Raw genomic sequence first — 26,417 nt, forward strand, 5'->3', positions numbered from 1 at the left:
AATACTTCAACAAACTTCTATGTGTAGAAATTTGAGGAAAAAGTAAACCCAATATAAAAACAAAGTATTTCTTTGGATACATGTACCAGTTCAATAATCAATTACAAGTTAATTACCAGTAATTTCTTGATATATTACTCAGGTATACAAATCAATCTTTAAAGAAAAAAAACCCTTCAATTGTAAAAGAAAACCATGCTTACTGGAGATTATCAGGAAAAATCAAAACAGTGCAAAGGAAAAGCTATCTAAAACACCATCATTCAAAGATAGTATTTGAAATATTTCTTTTTTTAAAGTTTACTTTATTGGGGGGAGGGAGAAAGAGAGTGCATGTGTAAGTGGGTGAGGGGCAGAGAGAGAGGGAGAAAAGTCCTCAGTAGGCTCCACACTGTTAGTACAGAACCTGACATTGGGCTTGATCCCATGAACCGTGAGATCATGACCTGAGCTGAAACCAAGAGTCAGACGGATGCTTAACCAACTGAACCACCAGGTGCCCCTTAAACATTTCCCTACAATTCTGAGTTAATAAGGTTTAATTAGTTTTTTCATGTAACTGTATATTGTGAGCATTTCTAATTTTCTTCAATAGTTGCACCATATGATTCATAACCCAATTTCTATTACCACTACTAGAAAAATGAGTGTTTCTTGTAACAGATAAAAATGAATGGCAGAGATCACAATAGTAACAACATAAAGGAGGGCAGAAAGGAGATGGACAAGAGGTGACTAATAGACTTAAGAAATACAAATTGAAGTTGGCAGTGCAGAAAGCTTAGAATCAAGTTTAAGATTTGGGATTGCAAATATCCTTATGCTTTATACCAGGGAAATTGTAACAGTTGGCTGAAGTGTACATTAATGTAAGAGTAAAACACTATAGTTTATGATTATGAATGCTATTACTTTTCAGTATGAAGGCATTAAAGCATTTTCAAACAGCTAAGACAGGAAAATGGTCTGTTAATACCCATTCTGTACTAATATTAGTTAGATCATTTTTAAAAGAACATGTCCATTTTGAGGCCAACATATGGTTATCAACACATTAAGTCCAACATATGAAACTATTATTTGGCCACTGCTGACCTACCAAGAAAAGGGGCAATCAAGTTTGTATGGTTCAACCTAATAAAAGCAAAATAGATTATACCATAATTCTAATGCTAACTGGTACAGAAGCAATCGTAACATTAAGTAAAATAGCCTTTAATATCTGGATTTAGTTATTTAATTCCATTTAAGCCAACAGTAATTCTGGAAAAGTTCTATTGAGAATTCTTCACATCTTACGAAGGAATTCAAAGTATCCATTTGTTACCTAAAAGTTCAAAAGGAAAACAACTACAAAATCATGTACAATAGTCATCATTATTGATCCCCATATAACAAATTTTAAGACCTTATTAAACAAAGTTTCAGATTTATTCTTAAACTCTAGAGTTAATTCCATGATGGTGATCTTTTACTTTGGACTTCTATCACAAGTTAATTCCAACACTTGATCAAATTTAAATTTCTGGTGTAGTACTAATCTCCCACATCTTTTCTCATTTCTCAGAAAGCTACTTGAGAATGTGTGCCACCAAAATGAGACAAAAGTGAGGAGGAAGACCGAGGAAAGAGCAATAGGGGAGGGGAGGCACACAAGAGAAGCAAAGAGCTCTTTGTTCTACCATATCTATAGGGGATACTCAACCAAACAGTAACAGATCAGAAGCCTATTCTTCAAGAAGGTAAAAATGATGGAATATTTGATGCATCTGAACATTTGAAGCTATTTAGACACTGGCAGTTTAATAATGAGTAAAGAGAAAGCTAAGTAATTGAGAAACTGGGCAAGAAAAACAAGTTATGCAAAAAAGAAAACTCTGGTAACTGAAAAGTGCTTTAACGTTAATGACACTGTAAACACTGAATGCCACAACCAAAATTCTAGTATACATACCCAGATTTAAATTGTAAAAATGAAGACACTGGAAGGGTGTGTGCATGTGTTGGGGACAAAGTGGTGAAAAAGAGCTAAATCCCTCTTCTTCCATGATAGGAAGTGAATACGCAAAGCTAAAATAGAAAGTAACAAAATTTGCATGTTATATTTCTAGAAAGATAAAAACCAGGGGTGCCTGGGTGGCTCAGTCGGTTGAGCGTCTTGACTCTTGACTTCGGCTCAGGGCACGATCTTGTTCATGGGATGGAGCCCCCTCGGGCTCTGTGTTGGGGGCACGGAGCCTGCTTAGGGTCCTCCCTCTCCCTCACTCCCTGCATCCCCCCTGTGCACACACACACGTGTGCCCTCTTTCTCTCTCAAAATACACATAAACTTAAAAGAAAAAATAAAAGATAAACACCAAAGAGAGGAACCAAAAACACTGAAAATGGCTGCTTTGGTTGAGACTGCAAGAAACTTTATAGAAGTATTCACCGCTGAATGTATCAACAAAAGAAAACCTAATTTACTGAAACAAGATTAATTATAGTTAATGCATACATACATTCAACAAAACCCATGAAAATTACAGAGCATGTAGCTCTGTGTAAAAATTGTAATGAAAACTAGTATGGGAAGTTCTTGGAAGAAAAAAAAATTCTCCTGGGACTATCATCCATTAAATTGCTTACCTTTGACTGTCAAATTGAAGCAACCAAGCCTATCACCAGATAGTGAGTCAGCACCGCACTGTAGCACCACAGCACTAGGTTGATACATTTCCATCACTTTTGAGATAATCTATGTACAAGATAACCAAAGTTATTATCTCTAAAAATACTTTTAAAATTCCATTTTGATTTTATGTTTTTTTTAAAGATTTTATTAAGTATCTTTATACCCATCATGGGGCTCTAACTCATAACTCCAAGATCAAGAGTTACAGGCCCTAACTGTGCCAGCAAGGTGCCTCTCCATTTTGATTTTGAAATAGTAATACTTACAGGCTTAAAAATCTGCCCATAGGACTCATCATCTATACCATCTCTCATTGGAAAATTGACAGCATAGTATTTGCCTTTTCCAGCACCAATATCCTAAAATACATAATTAAACAGCTCTTAGGGAGTATTTCATAGTGAAAGTATTTGACATGTTTATTAAAATAGTTTTCTGCAAGATTGTAAAAACAGGTAACAATATCCAATTCTGAATTCAGCTTTTAGGTTAAGAAAGGAAATAATACAGAAGAAGTACATATTCCAATATTAATGGATTGCATTATTAGGCTGAAAAGAATGAGTTCCAATTAATCTGAAATGGTTATCTTGGGATACAGAAATTGAACATAAACAATTAAAGGCAATATTACATGAGACCAAGAAAGTAATCATCAACAGAATATGTAAGACAACATTATGAATAAAGCTACAGAAAATAAATATTCTGAGCAGAAAAACCCTGCAGAACAATTGTCTCTATAATGCAGAATCCGCCTTGTGGCTCATAATCTGGTGTAAGTTTATTTATGATGAAAGATAAGCCCTGACTGTCCTGATGTCTTGACAACTACAGACTAAATCACCAAAATCTGCTCTTTAATTGTGCTTGAAGTAAATGTTTCTACTTGTTGAATAAATACCACTGTAGGCATTAATACCTTCCAAATGAAGCAAAAGACCAGAGAGCTGGGTTCAGCAATGTAGACACACTTAGGATACACACACACACACAACATATAGTTATTTGTATAAATAAGTATTTGAAATACTTATTTCACGCATAGATGCGTGAGTGTAAATGTACCTCTGCATGTGCACACATACATGTTCCTTGAAGAAACAGTACAGTATAAAAATTGCTACAAAACAGTTCTTTACCTGCCACACCAAAGGATTAGGGGTGACTGATACTCAGGTGTTTTAAATTATGATTCAATATACTGGAATCCTTAGGATTACTAACACTTGTGTGTAAATTCTCCCCTGATCTCTCATATAATAATCTGAGCTTGATTCATTTTAAAAAAGCATAGTTTATCCTTCAATATTAGTTATTATGAGCCAACTTCCAACGAAGACAAGTGGGATTACACATCTCCTCCCAACCAAATTTTTCTTAAGAAATCTAAATGTTTATATGTAACTAAATGCAAACCATACAGGTGTGGATAAACTAAAAGCACTGTGAATTCTTAAACTCCTTCATTAAAAACCAAATTCCTGGAATGTATCTTGACACTGAGATTTCAGGATACAGAAAGTTGGTCAGCACTTCTCACTCCAGCCAAAGGCTGGCAACTCAGAGCTGCTCCCCTTGTAGCACCAGGCTATATCCCTTCCATTTCTAATTCCTCAACTACTACTGTATCATACCCCTTTTTCTTCTACTTATGCTCCCGATCTAATAAATGCATACAATTTTGAACAATGATCAACGCTCAAAGTATCCTTCTTTTCTAATTTAGAATAAATTGTCACGAAGGAAAAGGAATGTTTATCAAATTAACACCTAAAGATACAAGTTTTATGAAACTCCAAATATAACTACATGTATGATTGATCTTGAGTTCCTTGCAAAATTTTGGGGATACCTTTTATAATAACCAAAGGGAAAAAATATTACGAGGCTCTTTCATATAGTGTGTGCAAAATCTTAAGTGAGTAGAAGATATTCAAAGTCATCCTGAAATCTTTTAAAAACATTCATTCTCCAATATTTTCCACCAACTTCAAACAATCATAAGAATACTGTCAGAAATTAAAACACAGGCTGACTTTTGCCATTTCTGAGATTAATTAGGACCATACTGAAAAGAGACTTTAATTTTTTTAAACTTAAAATTAGGAAGGCTTTTGCTGAATTTCTAGTGCAATGGTTGTAGGCAAAGGAATTCTAGTAATTTAGAGCAGTGCCTCTCAAACTTTAATGCACAGAATCTGAGTTTCTGAGGCCTGACAATATGTTCCCAGGAGACAGTGATACTGCCAGTTTAAGGGTCATACTCTGAGAATCACTAGTATGTAAGTTAAGACCAAGTGAGGAAAGACACTGAACGAGCTAACAGGCAAGAAAGTGAAAATGTAAATTTTCAATTTTAAAAGCCACATAATTTAAACAGAAATAAACCACTGATGCTCTACCTATTTATAAGAAAGATTTCACCATCACAACTCTTACTGAAAGAGCACCACCTTGTGGTCAAATAAAGAAAACTCACATATTTGAAAAACATGGTTGCTAAAATAAACTCCATACCACAGATATGAAAAATAATCTTAATAAAATAATTTAGAACTAATGTTGAATGCCATGCTAAGAGAAATTTCCTATATAATCCAGGCTGAATTAAAAACAGCTATTTAAATTTTTTAATAAATTTCAACATGCATATAGTTTGGTTCAAGAAAAACTAGTGTAGAAAAAGAAAAAAAAAAAAAACTTCAGGAACTTTGTAGAAACAAGATTTGACCACTGGTTTTTACATTCATTAAAGACCACCAAATGGAAGAAGATAACAGAAATATAAAAGAAATAGTTGCATTTAATTTAACAGGCAGGCGGGATAAGCTATGGTATTCTTTCCCCAAAGGAAAAAGAGATAAAAATTAGACCTATTAAATCAAGACTAACTATAAAAAGAACAGTACAAGAATCTAAAAAAGATTTTATTGTTTTCTTATTTTCTTCCACCAGTCTTTACAATCAAAGACAATGTTGACTACTATCAAGTAGGTTTTGAAGATTCAAATGAACAGCAATCAAGAAGACTGCTTAGTGCTTCAGGGATGTTCAAAAACAATTATTCAATCAAAGAAAGTGACCGAGCCGAAGGAAGTCCTCTCAGAATTTTTGTATAGTCAACGAAAGTGAATTCTAGCATATGTTAGATAACATATAAAAAAAGACTCTATTCTGCACACAAATTTCAAATTAATGACTCAAGAACAATATTAGTTTAGATATATAATTATTAGCTTCCTCAGTTTTCCTAATATTTATCTCGTAATTATTTATTCAGACCGAATTCAGTCTTACCCGCAAATCTCCTGTTCCGGGAAAGTATTCCCCATACTTATGGAATGATACAGTCATTACACGATCTGTGGTATAAAAAGCTTCTTCGACACCATCACCATGATGGATATCAATATCAATATATAAGACTCTTTGATGATACCTGAAAACAAAGCCGTAAGTTTTCAAAGGGTTTTAAGATGGGGAAGAACCACCATGGATTCAGAAAACCTATTTTTGAGCTCTTGCATTCCAGAATGTTTAATCCCTTTTCTTACTTTACTTCCAGCTTAAGAGACCATTCATACACCTGAAATTACAAGTTTGAGCCTTAGATCCTTAAATCTTCTCTTTAGCCCCAATCTAGGTAAGAAAATGTATTTACTCTCTGTGAAATCTGTCCTATTCTACAGGTTTTAAAAACATAGCACATGTTCCTATATATTAACAACTGAAGATTATACCATACTTAGAACTGTTACTTTAAAACATCTCTCTAGTACATTTTCAGGGTTATACAACAGTGGTTAGCAATCTATGGTTCATAGTCCAAATTTGGCCAATGGGATCTTTTTTAAAGCTTTAATGTAAGAATAATTTTTACATTTTTAAATGGCTGAAAAATAAAACAGGAATAGTTCAGGATATGTGACAATGAAGTGAAATTCAAATTTCAATGTCCATAAATAAAGTGTTACTGAAACATGGACACGTTTATTTGTTTACATATTGTCTACGGCTTCTTTTGTGCTTCAACTGCAGAGTAGAGCAGTTGTGACAGAAACCACATTCGGTACTCTTGTCACTTCACAGTGCTGATTGGAGCACTGCAAATTGCAGCAATACAGTTATAACTTGAATGCATTTTAAGAGCCATGTGTATCGTCATAATGTGACATCTTATTACTAGCACGCACCCAGGTCAAAACAAGAGAAAAGGAAGGTGAACTTTGAATGTCATCCTTTTATGGCACTGTAACCTGAGGATTATTCTGTTACTGAGTTTAATGGCAGCACTGTATTTATTACATGATGATACCACAGCTATGTTAAAAGAAAATAATGTAAACTGACATTATCAAACTAAGCACTCTTAGGAACAGTCTCAACTCACAGGAAAGCACCATTCAGCAAAGTTATGAAATAAAAGTAGAATGTCTCATCATAGCAGAATCTCTTCACAAAAATAATAAAGCTGTGAGCAAAGCAAGTTTCTAAGTGGTTCATCAACTGTCAACTAATTAAATGTTTGATCACATCAGTTAAAGAAGTATGTCTAGACAAATTAAGTTAAACTTGTTTAAGAATATAAGCATGTGGGGGCGCCTGGGTGGTGCAGTCGGTTAAGCGTCCAACTTCAGCCAGGTCACGATCTCGCGGTCTGGGAGTTCGAGCCCCGCGTCAGGCTCTGGGCTGATGGCTCAGAACCTGGAGCCTGTTTCCGATTCTGTGTCTCCCTCTCTCTCTGCCCCTACCCCGTTCATGCTCTGTCTCTCTCTGTCCCAAAAATAAATAAACATTGAAAAAAAAAAAATTAAAAAAAAAAGAATATAAGCATGTGGGGGGCGCCTGGGTGGCTCAGTCGGTTAAGTGTCCGACTTCGGCTCAGGTCATGATCTCATGGTCTGTGAGTTCGAGCCCCGCGTCAGGCTCTGTGCTACCCGCTCAGAGCCTAGAGCCTGTTTCAGATTCTGTGTCTCCCTCTCTCTCTGACCCTTCCCCGTTCATGCTCTGTCTCTCTCTGTCTCAAAAGTAAATAAATGTAAAAAAAAAAAAAAAAAAAAGGAATATAAGCATGTGGGCAAGAACTATTACTCAAGAGATGAAGACACAAGAACCAACATCAGTAGTAAATTAAAAACCAAGGCAAATAATTTCAAATGGTTTTCCTTGGCTCTCAATGAGCTCACTGAAACATTTTAGTTGTTTATATGAGGAGTCAATTCCAAATTTTACATGACTGAAAAATTAGCTTCTATGAACCGTATGCATGGTATCAACTATAGACAACATTTTCAGTACTGAGAAAAAACTAATTCACTACAATCTCAAGTGGAATCTAAGACATGTTACAACCGATAATGGTTAAAAAAAACCAAAACTTTATAAATTTCCAAATTCTTAAGTACCTCCTCTATAGATACCGCTCTCAAACTGCCATCAAGGGTAACTTTAAAACTGTTCTAGTAATTTAGAGATAATTTTATCCATTAGTAGAGAACAAAGCCCCACTGCACGTAAAACTACACAAACTCATTCAAAAAACAAATTTCCTTTAACACAACATTTCATATTTTTGCCTTCAAGAGTTAAAACTTACAAAATGTTAGAACATGAACTTCAGGGTCATGTCATTTCTCATTAGTTGAAACTATAACCCAAATCTAAATTGCTACACTACTTCTAGTATTTTTAAAAGGATATTTAATGGGACTTTTAGATATACATAGGCATTTTTCATTCTCACTAATCCAAGGAATGGGAAAATGTCCTGCATTTCTACAATGGTTTATAAAAAATCCATAGAAGACTCACCATAACTACTTTTAACCTACTTGATATGTTTTTTAAAGCCATAGATTCATATTGTTTTAAACTTTTTTCATAAGAAAAATAACACAAATTAACTTACTTTAGTAACTCAAGGATGGCAAGTACAATATCATTAACATAACAGAATCCTGATGCTTCTGATTTCTTAGCATGATGTAATCCTCCAGCCCAGTTAACAGCCATATCAGTTTGTTGTCGGTTTAACTTCACAGCTCCAGCTAAAAAACCAGACAGGGTAGACTTTGAAAGTGTTTAAAATAAAAAGCAGTAGAACTAGACAAAAGCCCTATATAGAGTATGCCATGTATAAAAGAACTTAAAATTACAAAAATATAAGGATCACCGTCTAGGGCACAAACAGCAATTTTTTCTTAGATAAATATATATATATATTTTAAGTTTATTTATTTTTGACAGAGATAAAGTGCAAGCATGAGCTGGGGAGGGGCAGAAAGAGGAAGACACAGAATCCGAAGCAGGCTTCAGGCTCCAAGGTGTCAGCACAGAGCCTGACGTGGGGCTCAAACTCACGAACTGTGAGATCATGACCTAGGCCAAAGTCAGACGCTTAACCGACTGAGCCAGCCAGGCGCCCCTCCTTAGATAAATATTATCCTATAGCTGTGATCTGATTAAATAAGGGTATATATGGAAATTGGTAACTAGAGAGGCAGAAGAGAGAAATCTCTAAGTGAAAATATAATAGCAGTAAGAAACTGAAAACTTCAAATCATTATGACCATAAAACATGGGGAATTCATTGACTGATTTTTAAAGAAAGAAGTAACTACCTTTACTTACTTTTTTTTCAAAGTAAGCTCTACACCCAATGTGGGGCTTGAATTCATGATTCCTAGACCAAGAGTCACATGCTCTACCCAATGGGTCAGCCAGGTGCCCCAAACACAGGAGTTTTTAAAGACAACTGTACTCTACTATAAACATACAGACTACTTTTTTGTTATTAAAATCCACTACCATTAAAACTTTTGCTCTAAACAAATAACCCAAAAGATACATACTAAGTTTAAGTCATTTTTTTTAAGTTTGAGAGAGCGAGCACAAGCAGGTGAGGGGGAAAAAGGATCCCAAGCAGGCTCTGTGATGCCAGCACAGAGCCTGACGCAAGGCTTGAACCCACAAACCGTGAGATCTTGACCTGAGCCAAAACCAAGAGTTGGACGCTTAACCAACTGAGCCACCCAGGTGCCCCTAAGCCAATTTTTAAATCTAAATCAGGACACTTACCAACTGAGCCACCAGTTGAGAGCTGACAAAACTCAAAGAGTCCATCAAACACTGGACAATCCTCTCCAACATTAACTGTGAAAGATGGATTTCAGTTACAAGCCCTTCTGTGAATTAATGAAACCTTTTCTTCTAAAAACTTTATTTGATGCAATCATAAAACAATTTGGTAGAAAGCTAAAGCTTGTTACTTAATATATCATTTATCCAAGGTAATTAAAGCATTATATGTGAAACACCACCATCAAATCTTACCAGGATTATTTGTAGAACATCTCTACTCTATTACCAAAAAATCAGTAGCAATCAAAATATAGAACGTATTTGATTTAATTAAAACACATACTTAAATTTAGGCATTTCTCCTCAAATATTCAATAAATTAATCAAGATTCTACAAAATTGAAGCAACTTTAATTCCTTTATAATTTACTCTCTCTACAATTCCTTACATGCACAGACTATCCATAACTTTGAACTATATTTTAGCAAGTACTAAAAAGATAAAGCAGCAGGTTGCCTACCCCATCTCAAAGGAGAAGAATTAACTAAGTTCATAACAGCCAGGGTGTAGAAGAAAGGAGTATATAAAGCATGAGAAAACAATACCTACAGATACGTGACACACTGCAATATATTTAGTTCCTTAGTACAGACAGGATAAAAGGGACATATATGTATATAACCCATTCTCAAGTCTCTCCCCACCTCTCAAATTACAACTTCTTCAAAAGTAAGGGTAATTATTTTACATAGCTTTATATATATATCCTTAATCTAACACTACAATGAATAAATTTTAGTTTCTTACTGCTCAGATATAATCATAATCATAATATAATTCAGTACTATGTATTAATAAATCGATCCTGTTAATTCATCTGTCCCATCTACTCATGACTTTTAATCTTAAGCCTAAATCTCCATCAAAAAAACATGTATAAATAGTATGTTCTATTTACATTACAGCATTTTACTGAATAAATAATCTATAGTACAAATGTATACAAAGTTCTATAAATGTATGAGATGTCTAACAACTACGCTTAATTTAGCATTATTGAAATTGTTCATTAAAAAAAAATCATCACTAAAATTGATTAATAAAAACACTGATAAGAATGAACTCCAGTTAACAAGGTTTAAAAAACTCTGTTGCAATCATTCTAGGATGACACTTTGCATTACACTTTCAAGCCAACCAATCACTAATAAAATACTTTTTATCTATAAAATGCTTTATAGAAGAAAATCAAAAGTGTCACTAACAACGGGAAGGAACAGATTATGTATTACAATCCAGATTAACTAAAGCACACAAATAGAAAATGAGATATATATACCAGGCTAAGACCAATCAAAGTATAATCACTTTTTTTTAAACAGCAAGGGAACAAAGTCTTCCCACTAATACTCATTCTCCCAAAGTTAACCAAAACAAAGAGTAGAGGAACACCAAATAGCTCTTCGGCAGTTTGGCAAATCAATAGGCTTCAAGTAGAGTTTGCTTTTGTTTTTTACAAAGTAGCTTTAATATTTTTACATTGACTTTTCAAGCCAATAATTAAAATAATATTTAGATCAGGCAGAATACCTAGATTTGGATAACTCTAATTATAAGCTTCTAAAAATACTCATTTACACTTATCAATACTAGCATATATTTTTAGCACAGAAACGTACATCTCTGCATCTGCTTACTATACTCAGACATATTATCTGGTCTTATTGAACGTAGAAATTTGATGTACTCATCACTGTGGTATTTTGTCATTTCCTCAGCAGTGGCTTTATGGGGCCTCTGTGAAGAAAACCAAATGTCAGAATTGTGGAATTACAACTGGTTATATCAGAATTATCAAACACAAAATATACAATTTCCCCTAACTGTCCTCTAAAAGAATTAGGCTGGCCAGAACAAAATAAATTTCAAAGCTAATCCAAATTTATACATGTGTGTTTTTAGGAAACCGTATCAATTCTGAAGCGAATTTCTACTCCTTTAAAAGCATTAGACAGGTCTGGCCCCAACTATAAATTAATCACTCCTTTTATTTTAGTGGAAATGGCTCAACACTTACCGAATCCATGTTTAGAAACACTTTCTTTCATTTTCCGTCACAAGCCTTCTATCATAAACCTGCTCTGCATATAGTGAGAATGAGACTCAATCTCAATTTTAAGTCTTTGTTCAGGATCTCTCTTCCTTTCCTTTGCCTATCTTAATTATCCTTGTGCCCAAGAGCTCAATTTTATTTATGACACACTTCTCCCAGAAGCCCAGAAGGCTTCCAGATAGTCTTATCCAATCCTCTCCTCTGTTTATATTTCAAAGAAAATAACTCATGTGTATATACGTACATGTATATATACATATATACATACATATACACATATATACATATATACACACACACATACATACACACACCCCCAACATTGTTAACTGCTTCAAGTCTTTCTTTTCTCCCCAGATAGGCAAGAATTGTGTCTTACATTTGTTTATATATACTCCCATCAGTGCAAAAACATTTAAAGCAGCTGTATCTTAAATGTTATTTATATTCTGCACGTCCACTAACACACTGTTCCATATGCCAATTTTCTAGAATTTTCTACCTAATTCTTTCGTAATAGTCCCAGGTCAACTCTTCAGCAGCACAGCCAGGTCAACCACTACGGTAACAAAAATATTTAGTATGCTAAACTGAGTTGTTCTCCAGAACGTGAAAAGGTGGGATATGGGAAACTTTTTAAAAGTAGTGGAGGAGCAGGGAAAAGAGAGGCTACAGTTCCCACACTCCCAGTTTTCTCTGAAGAATAAAACAAAAAGGAGTTTCTGTTTTCTTCCAGACTTTTTCATCTGCTAAATGCCCTCCAAAGGGAGTAATAAAGTTTCAGGGCAGTAGATTAAAAAAATAAAATCACTGCTGAATATTTACCAAAAGGTATACTCACATATATTTCCATTTTTCTATATAAGCCATAATTTAGCAGCAAGTTGTGGGTCATGCGGATTCTATGAGGTTTCATGGGATGACCCTGTCCATAATAATAATTCCCAATATCACCTAAAATAGAAAAACAACATCAACTGAATAATACGAACAAGAGAATCTTCACAATCTAAATTTATGTAGGTTTACCAGTAGCAGGCATTTATCACCCAAATAAGATTTAAAACCTTAAATAATGATTTTGGATTTTTCAACTTTCAAATTATATTAGAAAACCAAGATACTATGTACACGTTTACATGTGATAACTCCATTAGTATATGTTATGCTTATTTATAGATTAAGGCAAGGAAGCTTTCTGATTTTCCGCTTACCAAAATTTCTTATTTAGGATTAGTCCAAATAAAATACTCTGTAATGACTTACAAAAGTGGTTTTTGTTACTTAAATTGATAATTACTTTTCATATCCACTGGCAAGTTCAGATGCCTAAGGTAAATTCGCTGACTTTCACTGTTATTATTTAAAGATTTTACAGCAATTACTTCCTGAATATTTACTGGCATTCCAGAAATCCTTTAGAGTTAGAATTATGTGGGTTAAAACATTCCACATACATCCTTATCACAGTTTATGAGAGAAATTTTTGGTAAATGAAATTTAGATCATAAATAAAATTCTGCTCTGATGAGACACACATACTCATGACATTTTTTAAGGTAGAAAGGATATTTTGTCTCATTAAAAGTTGTAACTGCCAGCCTACCTTTCCATGACATCTTATATACCAACGTTTTAAAACTTATACATAAGGTCTATTTTAAAATGAGCAGGTAACACCAAAACCAGATTTTCATCTATCATATTTCAATAAAATCAATACTTTTAGGTAAAGACCTAGTGGTTTTATAATAAAAATATTAAGGAAACCTCTAAAAATATACTATTTTTTTTAATGTAACAAGCACTTTCTGCAACAGACTGTATTAAATTAGAAATTATTTTAGTATCAATTCTAGTCTTTAAATAAATAATTCTGAATTTTTGTTAGGACAGTCAAGCTGACTTTAATGGCTTGAAGTTAATCACTTCAACATGAGTTCATGTAAAAACTAGGGTTAAAGAATACCATTTCCCTCTCTATCTTCAGGATCAAAAAAATCTTCCAAAATCCTAATATACACTTTTGGTTAAAAAAAAATTTTTTTAATGTTTATTATTTTTGAGAGAGACACACACACAGAGCAAGCAGGGGAGGGGCAGAGAGAGAGAGAGAGAGAGAGAGAGACAGAATTGGAAGTAGGCTCCAGGTTCCGAGGACAGAGCCCAATGGGGGGCTCGATACCACAAACGAGGAGATCATGACCTGAACTGAAGATGGCGGCTTAACTGACTGAGTCACCCAGGTGCCCCCACCTTTTTTGGTTTAATGTAAACTGAGAACTCAAAAACTTGCATTTCTCTCTTCCATGTATTTGATAATACTCCAGGACAAACATTCCTGTTTTATAATGGGCCTATTTCCATAACATAGCTATTTCTAAATACTACTACTGTTTTATTTTGTTGGTATTGTAACACTAATTTACTTAACTCATTTTCAATACAAACTCTCTTCCGAAAACAACATATACACAGTCATTTAAAGGGAAAGCCACCTTTCTTAAACCAAGAGCCAACAACAAAGCTAAGACAATACAGACAAGTAGCTAAGGAAGACTATGGGGATATGTAACATTCCTCTGCGTATGTATATCACAATTCAGAGGTCATGTATGAAATAAACTACCTTTACAAGGATATAGTATGAAGCTCAGTTCTACATGGTTGGCACCACACATACTTCCTTGAAAGCAACCTGGTTTCAAGAAATTCTTGAGGTATAGAAAGCCCGCTAGAATCACAAAGCATCATGTACCCAAATTAATGCAAGGGAGGTTACTTCTAAGTTATCACTACCAAGAGACCATGAGAATAAGAATAAAGAAACTCGTCTTCAGAGAACTTCCAAACACTTGGTTAGATTTACTAAGATGAGATGTCTCTAACATCTATTATATTTTAAGACCAAATAACTCTAGTTATAGACATACTGAGAGTCCAATGGAAAGCCACTAAAAATCTAATAATAGGAAAGATGCCAATAACCTACAGAAGGGTGACTACAGTAGCAATTTCTCAGCAAGCGTGTTTGAAAAAAAAATGATAGCAGCAATGAACATCTATTGAGTGCTTACTAGGAGGTACAATTCTAAGCACTTCACATTATGATCTGTTAATCTTGTCAATTAACTCTATGATGTAGGTATTTATTATTACTATTGTTCCTATAGTGAAGAAATGTGAGATGCAGCTGAGTCCGGTAATATTGCCAAGCTAGAAGAGCTAGCTAGAGTCAAATGTGGGCAGAACAATGCAGACCATCTTTAAGCAGTAGCTAGTAGGACAGCAACGACATTTACAGTCAGTAGAAATGGTAGGGGAAAGCCTGGCTAGGAAAGGATATAATATGGTAAAGGTTTAGGGTCTTCACTAATTTCAAGAAAATGAATATAAGAAACTACCTATCTAATCCATCACTTTTTTACCAATATAGGGTCCTCCAATTTTGTATGAATATACATATAGCTTTCAACAAGTTTTCTCTGCTACAATTTAGGCGCCCCAGACCCATCAAAAATATGTGCCCCCTACCTAAATGACACATGTCCACAAGGGCAACCAAGCCAAAGGTAAGTATTAACCGGTTTACCAAGAATTCCCCCAAAATGTAAGGGGTTAATAAAAGAACCATCTCCCAATTCTTTCTGGTTTAATCCCATATCTCAAAATTCTCTCAAGGCTGCTTTGTAGCCATCCACTTTTCAATAAACATAAAAAGTCTTTTCTTAGTTTTAAGAACCTACAAATTCCACTCATCTAAGTGGTGAAGTAATGCAACTTGGACATTTTATTTTATTTTATTTTTTTTAACGTTTATTTATTTTCGGGACAGAGAGAGAGAGAGCATGAACAGGGGAGGGGCAGAGAGAGAGGGAGACACAGAATCCGAAGCAGGCTCCAGGCTCTGAGCCATCAGCCCAGAGCCCAACGCGGGGCTTGAACTCACAAACCGCGAGATCGTGACCTGAGCTGAAGTCGGACGCTTAACTGAATGAGCCACCCAGGCGCCCCGCAACTTGGACATTTTATATGTTATCTTGATATTCATCAAAATACATAAAAATGTTTTACCAATGAAGCAAACATCAGAAAAATTAGCTCAAGGTGGTTCCCTGAACACAACAAATTTTAATCGTCAACATGAAGAAGTCCTCACAAAGAATTCATTTTATCTGCAAAATTTTAGCAACTGTTCACTCTTCAAAAGAAGCTATCAGAACAAAATGGCTACTAAGATCTACACTCTCACCTAAAGTACTTGAGACTAGATGTATTTAAGATTTTTTTTCAGGTTTTATAAATGTAGTTGTTACATCTGTTGTATATTATGTGATATCCTGGGATCTACACAGCAGCCTATAATCAAACATTAATATTTTTGCAGCACAAAAATATGTGAAGATTCACAACATGCAGAATAATGATTATAAATATTAATTTTTTCATCTTCCACATACTGCTTAGTCCACTATCTTTAACACACTGGCCACTGGCTTCCATAAACTGCTCTCTCGGACTTTACTCCTACCCCATAGCCACTCCTCCACCAACCTTTAAGTATCAGGAGCTTCTCAAGTTCATTCATTCATTTAACAAAATCAAGAGACTACCATGTGCCAGGCACTTTTCTAGGTGCTTGGACAAGTCAGTGAACAAGAGGACTGCTCTAAAAATCTTCTTCTCTTAGGAATGAGTCACCTAATCTGTTCCATCCAAATAGAAACTTAGGAATCATCCTTTATTCTGTATCACCATTAACCAGTTCCAGCTCCATTTCCAATCCACCAACAAGTTCTTTTTACTCTCAAAACCTCTCTTAAATGTGTCCATTTCTGTCAGCCACAACCATGATATTTTATGTGGACCAACATACATCCAATTCTTGCTTTCAGTCTTCCATTCATCACTCTTTACCATCCTTTTTCCACTTAAAGAGTTCTATTTAAAAACCTTCAGTGGTTTTCTGTTCCCTGAACAAAGTTAAAAATCTCTTAGTACATGTCTTGCGTGGTCTGGCCCTTTACTACCTTGCCTTGGCATCCCATGGTTCCCCTACATCTTCCCTTTTGTTTAGTGTGCCAAATCCTAACTTACTTGGCCTTTGTAGTTTGCAATGTACTACATAGGAAAACTTTTTTCCCCTAATGTTTTTTTTTTAATGTTTATTTTTTAAAGAGTGGGACAGAGCATGAACAGGGAAGGGCAGAGAGAGAGGGAGACACAGAATCTCAAGCAGGCTCCAGAGCTCAGCACACAGCCCGACGGGGGGCTCAATACCACAAATCAAGAGATCATGACCTGAGCTGAAGTCAGATGCTTAAGCCACTAAGCCACCCATGTGTCCTCATAGGAAAACTCTTTTAAAACTGGCCCATTCTCTTCCTTCAGGCCTTCCTTGTCTGAACAGCCTGCAAAGGTCCACACTTAGGTATACAGCTTTTATTTCCTTCTTAGGATTTAAATAATCTTTTGTCTACTTGGCACACCAATATTAAACCCATCTGATATTTCTATGGGCTTTCATAAACAAGTATAAGCTAACTGCTATGGAAATAGAGAGGAACAGGACTTATTAACCAGTACAAATATCCTTATTAAACTTTTAAATCTGATCTCATTCATATTTCAATGCTATTATCATTCTCTAAGAGATTACCAATTCCAACTATCTCCTTAAATACTTATCAACCGAAGCATTTACAAGTTTTTGTTAAGAAAAATAATTACTAATACTTTCTGTTTTGTAAGAGGAAGCCCCCGGCCCATCCTTTTTTTGTAGCAGCCTAAGGAGGTCCACTGTTGCGTCACCAAAGGAAAAAAAGAAAAATCTTTTAGGTACCAGGTTTTGACCTCTTCTTGGACATTAAAACCAGTCAATGTGGTAAAGGATAAGGAGTGGACTGGGTCAAACAGGGATACAAATCTATTTTCAAATGTAATATAGACAAAATGCCACTCATTTTACCTGTCTATAACTCAGAATGGTTTTAAGAAGCAAAGAAAATGTTATATGAAAGTGCTCTATCCAGGGGCGCCTGGGTGGCTCAGTCGGTTAAGCGTCCGACTTCGGCTCAGGTCATGATCTCGCAGTCCGTGGGTTCGAGCCCCGCGTCGGGCTCTGTGCTGACAGCTCAGAGCCTGAGCCTGTTTCAGATTCTGTGTCTCCCTCTTTCTCTGACCCTCCCTTGTTCATGCTCTCTCTCTGTCTCAAAAATAAATAAATGTTAAAAAAAAAAAAAGTGTTCTATCCATAAAAATAAGGTACTGATCATTTATTCATCAATAATTTAAAAAACCTTTAACTTTTATTTACATGATGGAGGCACAGACATAAGCAAAACAGACAAGACTCTGTCCTCACAAAGCTTATATTCAGTGAGGTGGACAAAATTCAGGTGATATAAACAGCATGAGAGTATAATAGGGAAAAAAATCAGTAATGAGGATTAAGGTAATAGGGAAAAGTCTCATAAGGTGAAATTTTAAGGAAACGAGTAGTAAAGAATAGCTGGGGGAAGAGGACCCAAGTATAAGAAAAACTGTTTTATTTAAGTATTACACAGTACTAGGTCTAAATAGTGATGTGCAATTAGGACTACTGGTATTTATGAACTGCTGCTGTAATTCATTCAGTACTCTGATTTGCTGATAACCTGTTCTAGAAAAAATGATTACCTATTTTACAGATAATATTTATAATACAGCAAAGAACCCATGCCATTTTATTAAAGGCTATCTATCTAACAAAAGGCTTTGGCACCACTGTTACAAATAAAAGTCTAAGAAAATCTGTGAATAGTTGGCTGCCAAACAGAATTCTTATGAGTATCCTGGGAGGTGCAATCTTGATAACTTTTATATTCTATCCTTGTATAGTGGTGCATGCTTTGCATTGAACCACTTGTCTCCAAAAATTCTGATGCACACTATCAAGAGGAAAAAACAGCACAGAGCAATATACAGACAATTATGTAAATGACATATATATACAACCCTATTATATCACATACATTGTAAAATAGGCACTAAATGTGATTGGCCTAAAGCTTGATTCAAAACAGAGCACATTTAACATTTCTAGATAAAGTGTTATAAATGCATTGTGGGGCACCTGGTTGGCTCAGTGGTTAGGTGTCTGACTCTTGATTTGGCTCAGGTCATGATCGGCCCACATCTGGCTCTGTAGAAGGGACCCTGCTTGGGATTCTCCCTCTCCCTCTCTCTCTGCCCCACCACTGCTTGCGTGGGCTCTCTCTCACAAGATAAATAAGTAAACTTAAAAAAATAAAATAAATGTGAGTATCACAGACAAGGCCGTTAACACAGCTTGGTTTGCTAATTACATTTAAGTACAGAAATCACATCATTTTAAAGTCAGAAGGGATCTCAGCAACTAGTTATGTCACTTTACATAGTATTGATAATCCTGTAGTACCTACAAGAATACCAAGATTTAGAAGGGAGTTTTTGGAAACTTTGGAGGCATGGGTCAACAATTGCTGCAGTTTCCTCAAAGGTTTAAGGATACCTCATCCACCAATGCCTGAAGGTTCACCTGGAACCAGCGTTCCAGCCATCTAAAGGGTATAATACTGAACACTATAAAGCATACAGAGAAAAATACACGTCTTCAAGAAGTCTCTTTCATTTGCTAGATATTCTCTCTGTGTTGCAAAGAGTGTGCCTAATGGTCCCACTAAGCCTAAACGTAGGATTCCTATGGTTGTACAATTCGCTTCACTCCTGTCTTCTACTCTCTTTACCAACACATTAAAAGCAGCTAATTTAGGCGAGCAGATTTTTAGTTTCAATCCAATCCATGTTGTATACCTCCAAGTCTCCCCATTCTTTGGTGCAGAAGCTACTTTACCTTTCTCTTTCCTCACAATTAGAAAAAGAAAAATTACCACTACCTTTATAAGCTGACAAAATAGGGTTTCGGGGATAATGAAAATGTAAGCTTTTTGAATTAATTGTTCAAAGCTTAGTATATATGCTATCACGTACTAATAATTAGCATAATGATACCCAGCCAACTTAATAGTTTCTCCAAAACATTTTATTAGCTCCCCCCACCCCTGACAAAAATCCAAAGAAAATCCCAAATGAAAGCAACCAAAAATTCCATTCTAAAAATGAGGCAAGAGCCTTAGATTTCCAAAAACTCAGTTACACAACTGGTGTTGGTCATCAGGTAAAGCAGTTGAATGGTATACAGTAAATAAGTGATACTCATGAGACTTGATTTTTTCCACTCTACCTATCAAGCCCCGCATCCTGCTCTTGGCATCCCATTCCCTCAGCAAAGGCTCATCACAAATGGGCCCAGAAACAAACAGCTGTTCTTAAAACTGCTCCTTACGTGTACTTCCTGCTTCTACAATTCAAGTCTGATGACAAGAAGTTACAAGCAGCTTCATTAGAGCCTATCACTGTCAATAGCAACTAAGCTGCAGGAAGAGCCTTAGCACTAGTTTCCCCCGCTTTTTAAACCTTAGAAACAATATCATTTTAAAAATTAATTTACACATACGGTTATTTACTTTCCAATTTGATCAGGGAATGGAGAGCAAGGGCTCCGCCAGTGACTCAAAATACGCATAAATTTTTAAAGACTGATCATTAAGAAATATAGCTCATATTAAAATTAAAATGTACTCCTATCTCTATCCCTCCAGGATGGCATAATTTCAATTTGTATTACACATATATGCAATGCTCTCAAAAAATGTTTTATACCACAGCTGTTAACTACTTAGTACTAGCCATCAAACATCAAACAATTTAGATTTCTTCTGTATGATCTGAAGTTTTCCCCCAAAGACACATTTTATATGATCAGGCATTAAAAGATTCATCTTTGCTAAATGAAGTAATATGGTATGGCCATTTTCAAATTAAAATCAGCTTCATTCTGAACCAGATCTCTAAGGTCTGGTTCCACCTAAGATTCTGTAATACAGACAATACACCACTTGTAGGAAACAACTTTCAAGATTTGTACTGCTTGAGACACATCAAATAGGACTCGCAGGTCACGGAGCCTAGCTTCTTTGTTAACTTTTCAAAATCCTTCTGTGGAGAATAATCCAGGAGAAACTATTTGCCGTTAATGTCTTTGTGTAACGTCTCTGCTCAAATTTCAAATGGGAGAACCCCTAAAATTTAAGCTATCTGATTTTCATATTTTACTGGGCCGCAAGCTCAAGCTTACCTGATTATTCAGCACTTTCCGCACGACTCCTCAAAGTTTTCCTACACCCAAACTCCCACCACCTAGTAACAGCTTTCACAAGCAAGATGCCAATGCTCTCCTAAACCTCCAAAGCAGGGTGTATTTCCTGATCGAACAAAGAGCAACAAAGAAGTGGGTGGTAACCGCCTCTCACAGAGGCAAGCCAGGACCCATCGAGTCTGATCCACGAACGCAAGCAGTAACAGCTCCACGTCTCCCTAGCACCGTCATATTTCCCGCGAAGACTAACTACCTCAAACTCGAAAAACCCCAATTTTTTTCGAGGAAGTGAAGCCCTGTCGTTTGAATCCTGAGAAAGTGGCGCTGAAAGCACCGGGCGAACAAAGGAGAGGGATGGAGCCCCGGCGAAACGGAGGAGTGAGTGTGCCCCAAGGCGTCCATGGGCCCCCACCCTCAGTAACTACTCGCCAGCCGCGACCCGGTCGAGGGGTCCGGGGTGAAGCTGGAGGCGGAGAAAGGAGCAGACACTGCGGCCAGCCAGAGCCAAAGAGGAAGGGAGGGGCGGGGCGGGAGCGAGCCGCGACCGCGGGGAGGGGGGGGGTAGGGGGGTAGGGACGGGGACTGGGGGCGGGGCTCTCGGGGCCGCGGGGCTTTGTGTGAAGTCTGGGCCGGGGTAGATATTTTGACCCGGGGGGGGAGGGATCGGGGGCCGGAGCAGGGTCCCCCAACACCTCCGTTCCCGCGAGTGGCGGGCAGGAGAGACGAGAGGCCGGACCATCCCCTTGGCCACCTCCACCGAGGCAGGGTAGGCCGGCGCCGTCCTACAGGCGGCCGCCTTCAGGGCGGCGGACCGTACAGCCGGAGGGAGAGCGGCAAGAGGGAAAAGGGGGGCGTCCACCTGGCACCCGCCGCAGAGCCGGCGGGGGCCGCTCGCCGCGGAGGGGCTCCCCCTGACGGCGTCGGGTCGGGAATGGGTTAAGATGCGGCCAGACGTCGGTCCCTCCTCCTTCCCACCCCTCAGCACCGGCGCCCACTCGCTTCGGCGGCCGCGGAGTCCGGCTCGGCTCCCGGCCTGGCTCCCCAGCCCTGCCCGCCCACCCTGCCGCCGTCCCGGCCTCTCACCATCGTAGTAGTAGCAGACTTTCTTCTTGCCGCCTCCCTGACTGTACGCCATGGGCTCCCCGGCCACCGCCGCCTCCGGGCTCCGGCTCCTCCTCCTGCTGCTGCTGCTGCCGCCGCGGCTCGGCGGGGAAAGAAAAGGGCTGGGGCGAAGGTGGGGGTGGCAGTCCCGCGGGGAAGGGCCAGCCGAAGGGAGGAGAGGAGGGGATGCCGGGAGGACTCGGTACCGCCCGGCCGAGGGGCCGAGAGCGCGGAGCGGGGGGTGGCAGCGGCGCCAACTCGCGACACTGGGGAGGGGGAGGGGGCAGCCAAACCACCTCCGGAGGCCGAGGGGAGGTGGGACGCGTCCACTGTGGCCTTCACGGGGGGGAAAGAGGGGTCCGACTAGAAAAAGAATCCTTGTCAGCCTTGAGATAAGAGGCCTTCTAATGATGAATAACTTGTGGAGAGCGGCGCCAAATGCAGTCGTGAAACGAGAAAAATAGTCAGGCTATCACTCCACAAGTAGCTAAAGGGAGTGTGGCGCCGGGTGAGCGCTCCCCCCTCACAATCTTCGCACAGTGGTTGCGCCTATTCGGAGTCTGCGCAGTCGCGCCTCCCCAACCGTAGTCTTGGCCGCCTAGACCCCCTCCGCGTCGTCCCACGCCGCTCCCCTCCCCCACTGTCGCGAAGCTCCCGCCCGAGCGGACCACGTGCCGGGAGCCGGGCGGGGAGAGACCACTCTTGCACCCCTTCTGGCCTGTTCGAACACGCCGGGCTGCAGCCCATGGTCCCTGGGCCGGGTCGCCTCAGGTTTCTTGTTTGTTCATTTATTCTTTATTTTTTGTTGATAATTGCTCCGAGGTTGCGACCTGTTAAGGGGGCCTAATACAGACAATAAGTAGTACCGTACTGCCTGGTTTTGAATGAGTATTTATAGAATGCATTTACATCAGGGCGTAAAGCACAGTGGTAAGCATTTGCACTTAGAATATTTTCATTGATACCTATTTATAAAAGCTACCTGTTAGGCCATTTAAGACTCCCCCAAACACTGAGATGTAAGTATTATTCCTATTTCTTCTTTAGTAAGGTACTTGGTCGTCTCCACTGTTGATCCAGGGTTTGAATTCATTCAGTCTTACCCCCCCTCCCCAAATCCACACATCCATACTGCTGCTGCTGTTTGGACACTAGAAGATTGGAGCAGAATGCTAAAACACTTTCAAAACTCATGGAAGCGATAAATACCTGTGTCTGATCAATAGGTCAACAAACATTTGTCAAGCACCTATTGTAAGCCAACCACATTGCATTGTGAGGGGTGGGGGCTTCTGACAGTCTACAGTGTAGCACTCTTATTCCAACTATATCTTGTACAATTTTCTCCCAAATACCTGAATACACGAATACACACTCTCTTCCATAACCTCACCAAAAAAAAAAAGGCCTTATTGAAGCAGGAGCCATTTGGAGCCACTACCAAAAATATCTTCTTGATTTTGCTATTGACTTCAAAATCCTCAAGGTATTTATACTTAAAAAAGCAATTTTCCTGGATCTCACCCCAAGAAGTTTAAGAAAAGTCCAGAGTAACCCCTTTTCCCAAGTCTGTATTTTTAACAAGCATACCAGGTAACTGATGCAGTTGGTACAAGAACCACAGTGTGAGAAACATTGGCTTAAGGTTAATTACAAGGTATTGACTTTAAAGTTTTACTCTATCAAGTCCAAAATCAACTTGGTAGATTCTGAGCAAAAACTAATATTCTTCTCAGATTCAGCATAGTGAAGTCTGAAGTGAGACTTTATTTACTTCAGGAAAATTTCCCTGACTCTACCTACCTCCTTGACCCCAAGTCTGTCTTTGCCCCTCATGTAGTTCTTGGGACTAGTACTGCTCTAGCTCAACACCACGTTAAGATTGCTCACAACTTCTTTTAACTTCTGATTAGAATAGAGGTTAGCCAGAGGAAGGACTATGTCTGCCTTGCATGCAATTTTATCTCTGTGCCTATGACATGGGGCAAGTCACTTAAACTTTTTTTGGTCTGAATTGCCTTATCTGTAAAATGAGGCAGGATCACTTAAAGAATAGTTCCTCATATGAATACTGAGTGGCTCAAATAAGAAAGTTAATATGGAATAGTTTTTAAACAGTGAGAACTTTGTAAATATAAGGGATTATTATGATTGTTATTACAATACTGGTAATAATAATCATTGTTTGCATCCACAGCATTTAGCTTTGAATGTGTGAGATGAGCCTGGGCATATATCTTAACTGTTGAGGAACTTGTTATGTTATTTATTATTTAATTTTAAACTAATTGAAGCAAATTATTTTACCCTTAGAAACTAGCATTGGAGAAGGATATCTTACCCAGTGACAAGAGCTGACCAAGTGAATTATGTGCCTAAACGTCATAATGAACTGTAGATTATCAAACATTCTATCAGAATTGACAAACTCTAATTTCATTTACCGTATTCAAACTCATCTGTCACAAACCTTTTCACCATCAGAAAAAAGAAAGTCTTTTGGGTGCCTGGGTGGCTCAGTTGGTTGGGCATCCATCTTTGGCTCGGGTCATGAACTTGCGGTCTGTGAATTCAAGCCCCATGTCCAGCTGTGTGCTAACAGCTCAGAGGCTGGAGCCTGCTTCGGATTCTCTGTCTCCCTCTCTCTCTCTCTCTCTGCCCCTCCCCCTCTCACGCTCTGTCTCTGTCTCTTTTTTTCTCAAAAATAAATAAACATAAAAAAAAGAAAAAAGTTTTAGACAATATATAGGAGAAGGAAACAAGTTGAGAACAAGGTTAATTCATAGAATGTGTAATTGAGGATTATCTTTATTCTTTTTTTTTTTTTACATTATTTTTTAAATGTTCACTTATTTGCAGGGGGAGGGGCAGGGAGAGAGGGGGAGAGAGGATCCAAAGTAGGCTCCTCACTGACAGCAGGGAGCCCAATGTGGGGTTGAATTCAGAACCACGAGATCCTGACCTGAGCCAAAGCTGGACACTCAACCAACTGAGCCACCCAAGGGCCTGGAGGATTGTCTTTATTCTTAAACTATTTTTCTTTGGTTCCTACTTCGTCTACATGGACATATCTTTATAATCTTGAAGATGTTTAGTACTTTGAGATTATTCAAGTGAAAGGATCTGTTAAACATAATTGGATTATTTTGACTATTTAGCACTGATTGACTAGAAACTATTTAGATTATTTAGAAACCGATTGTTTAAAAAAAAAAAAAACCGGAAAACAATTGTCTCAGCTTATGCTAAAAATGAAACCCTGCTACCAACTGCAGCAGATAGTTTAATTTTTAGTTACTATAAAAGAATTGTTCATGTAAGCTTGTTTCTACTCTAAGGGAAATTTAGATTTCTTGGTGTTAAATTCTTTGTAGCAATTCCATAAGGTAGTACAGAAGGTAGAGAAGTAGAATTACTAACATGAGGGTGCTGTCACACACTAAACCAGCCTCAAGCTGAATTTTGATTTCCCTAGAAACATGGTTCCTATTTTTACCCAGTACTATAAGCTATAACTCATTAATCTGAACAGTAGCACCAAATAATGAAACATTATTGTGCTATTTGAGCTGTGCATTTGTGTAATAAAATTTTATATTTCCCATTTTTATTAAAAATAGATTTTTGAATCATAGCTTATCTACTAAATTATTCTGTTGCATTACACTTTCCATGTCACCCCTCTTAGCTTCTTAGCTGATGGATGCTTTGCTTCTGTCCCTTAAAACATAGTATTACTTTCATCCAGCCCATCTACTTACACACATCTTCTAGAAAAATTCTATACCCATGCTTTATCTGGGAAAATCTATTTGCTAGTGTCTCCCAATCACCCAACACTTGTATCTTAATTCTTCATCTTTCCTCTCAAGTTTTTTAACTTTCCTTCAAATCTGATAATTATTTCTCTCTACTTAGCACAGAACTGTACGAATGGAGGTAGAGTATGTGTGTTGGGACCACTGAGTGAAAAGCCCAATAATGAGGATCATGGAGCAGAATGGTGGGACCTGGGTCCTTGAAGACCTCGTTTATATCTGTACCAGACCTGGACTGTCCACCTCCTGACTTCTGGTTACATGCAGGGAAAAAACATATCAAAACAAATATTTGGGTAAACCACTGTAGTCAGGACTTTGTTAAATGCAGTTGGATACAATCCTACTTCATCTAAAATATGCATTAGGAGTTAGTGGCTTTTGGTGAT

The 26,417-nt window shown here is 37.7% G+C and overlaps 1 protein-coding gene across 1 annotated transcript in view; it reads right to left on the reverse strand.

Moving 5' to 3' along the window:
- Positions 1–22,769, reverse strand: part of HDAC2 (histone deacetylase 2) — a 30,084-nt gene extending 7,315 nt beyond the window's left edge. The window contains exons 1-8 of the mRNA XM_045499329.1: positions 22,193–22,769; positions 12,713–12,825; positions 11,438–11,555; positions 9,755–9,829; positions 8,586–8,724; positions 5,975–6,116; positions 2,941–3,033; positions 2,629–2,737 (exon numbers count right to left, since the gene is read on the reverse strand). Of these exons, the coding sequence (XP_045355285.1) occupies positions 2,629–2,737; positions 2,941–3,033; positions 5,975–6,116; positions 8,586–8,724; positions 9,755–9,829; positions 11,438–11,555; positions 12,713–12,825; positions 22,193–22,244 (841 nt within the window). The 5' untranslated portion in view covers positions 22,245–22,769. The remainder of the gene's footprint in view (positions 1–2,628; positions 2,738–2,940; positions 3,034–5,974; positions 6,117–8,585; positions 8,725–9,754; positions 9,830–11,437; positions 11,556–12,712; positions 12,826–22,192) is intronic.
- Between the last annotated feature and the right edge of the window lie 3,648 nt (positions 22,770–26,417).

This window comes from Leopardus geoffroyi, chromosome B2, assembly GCF_018350155.1.
Source record: "Leopardus geoffroyi isolate Oge1 chromosome B2, O.geoffroyi_Oge1_pat1.0, whole genome shotgun sequence".
Lineage (NCBI taxonomy): Eukaryota > Metazoa > Chordata > Mammalia > Carnivora > Felidae > Leopardus > Leopardus geoffroyi.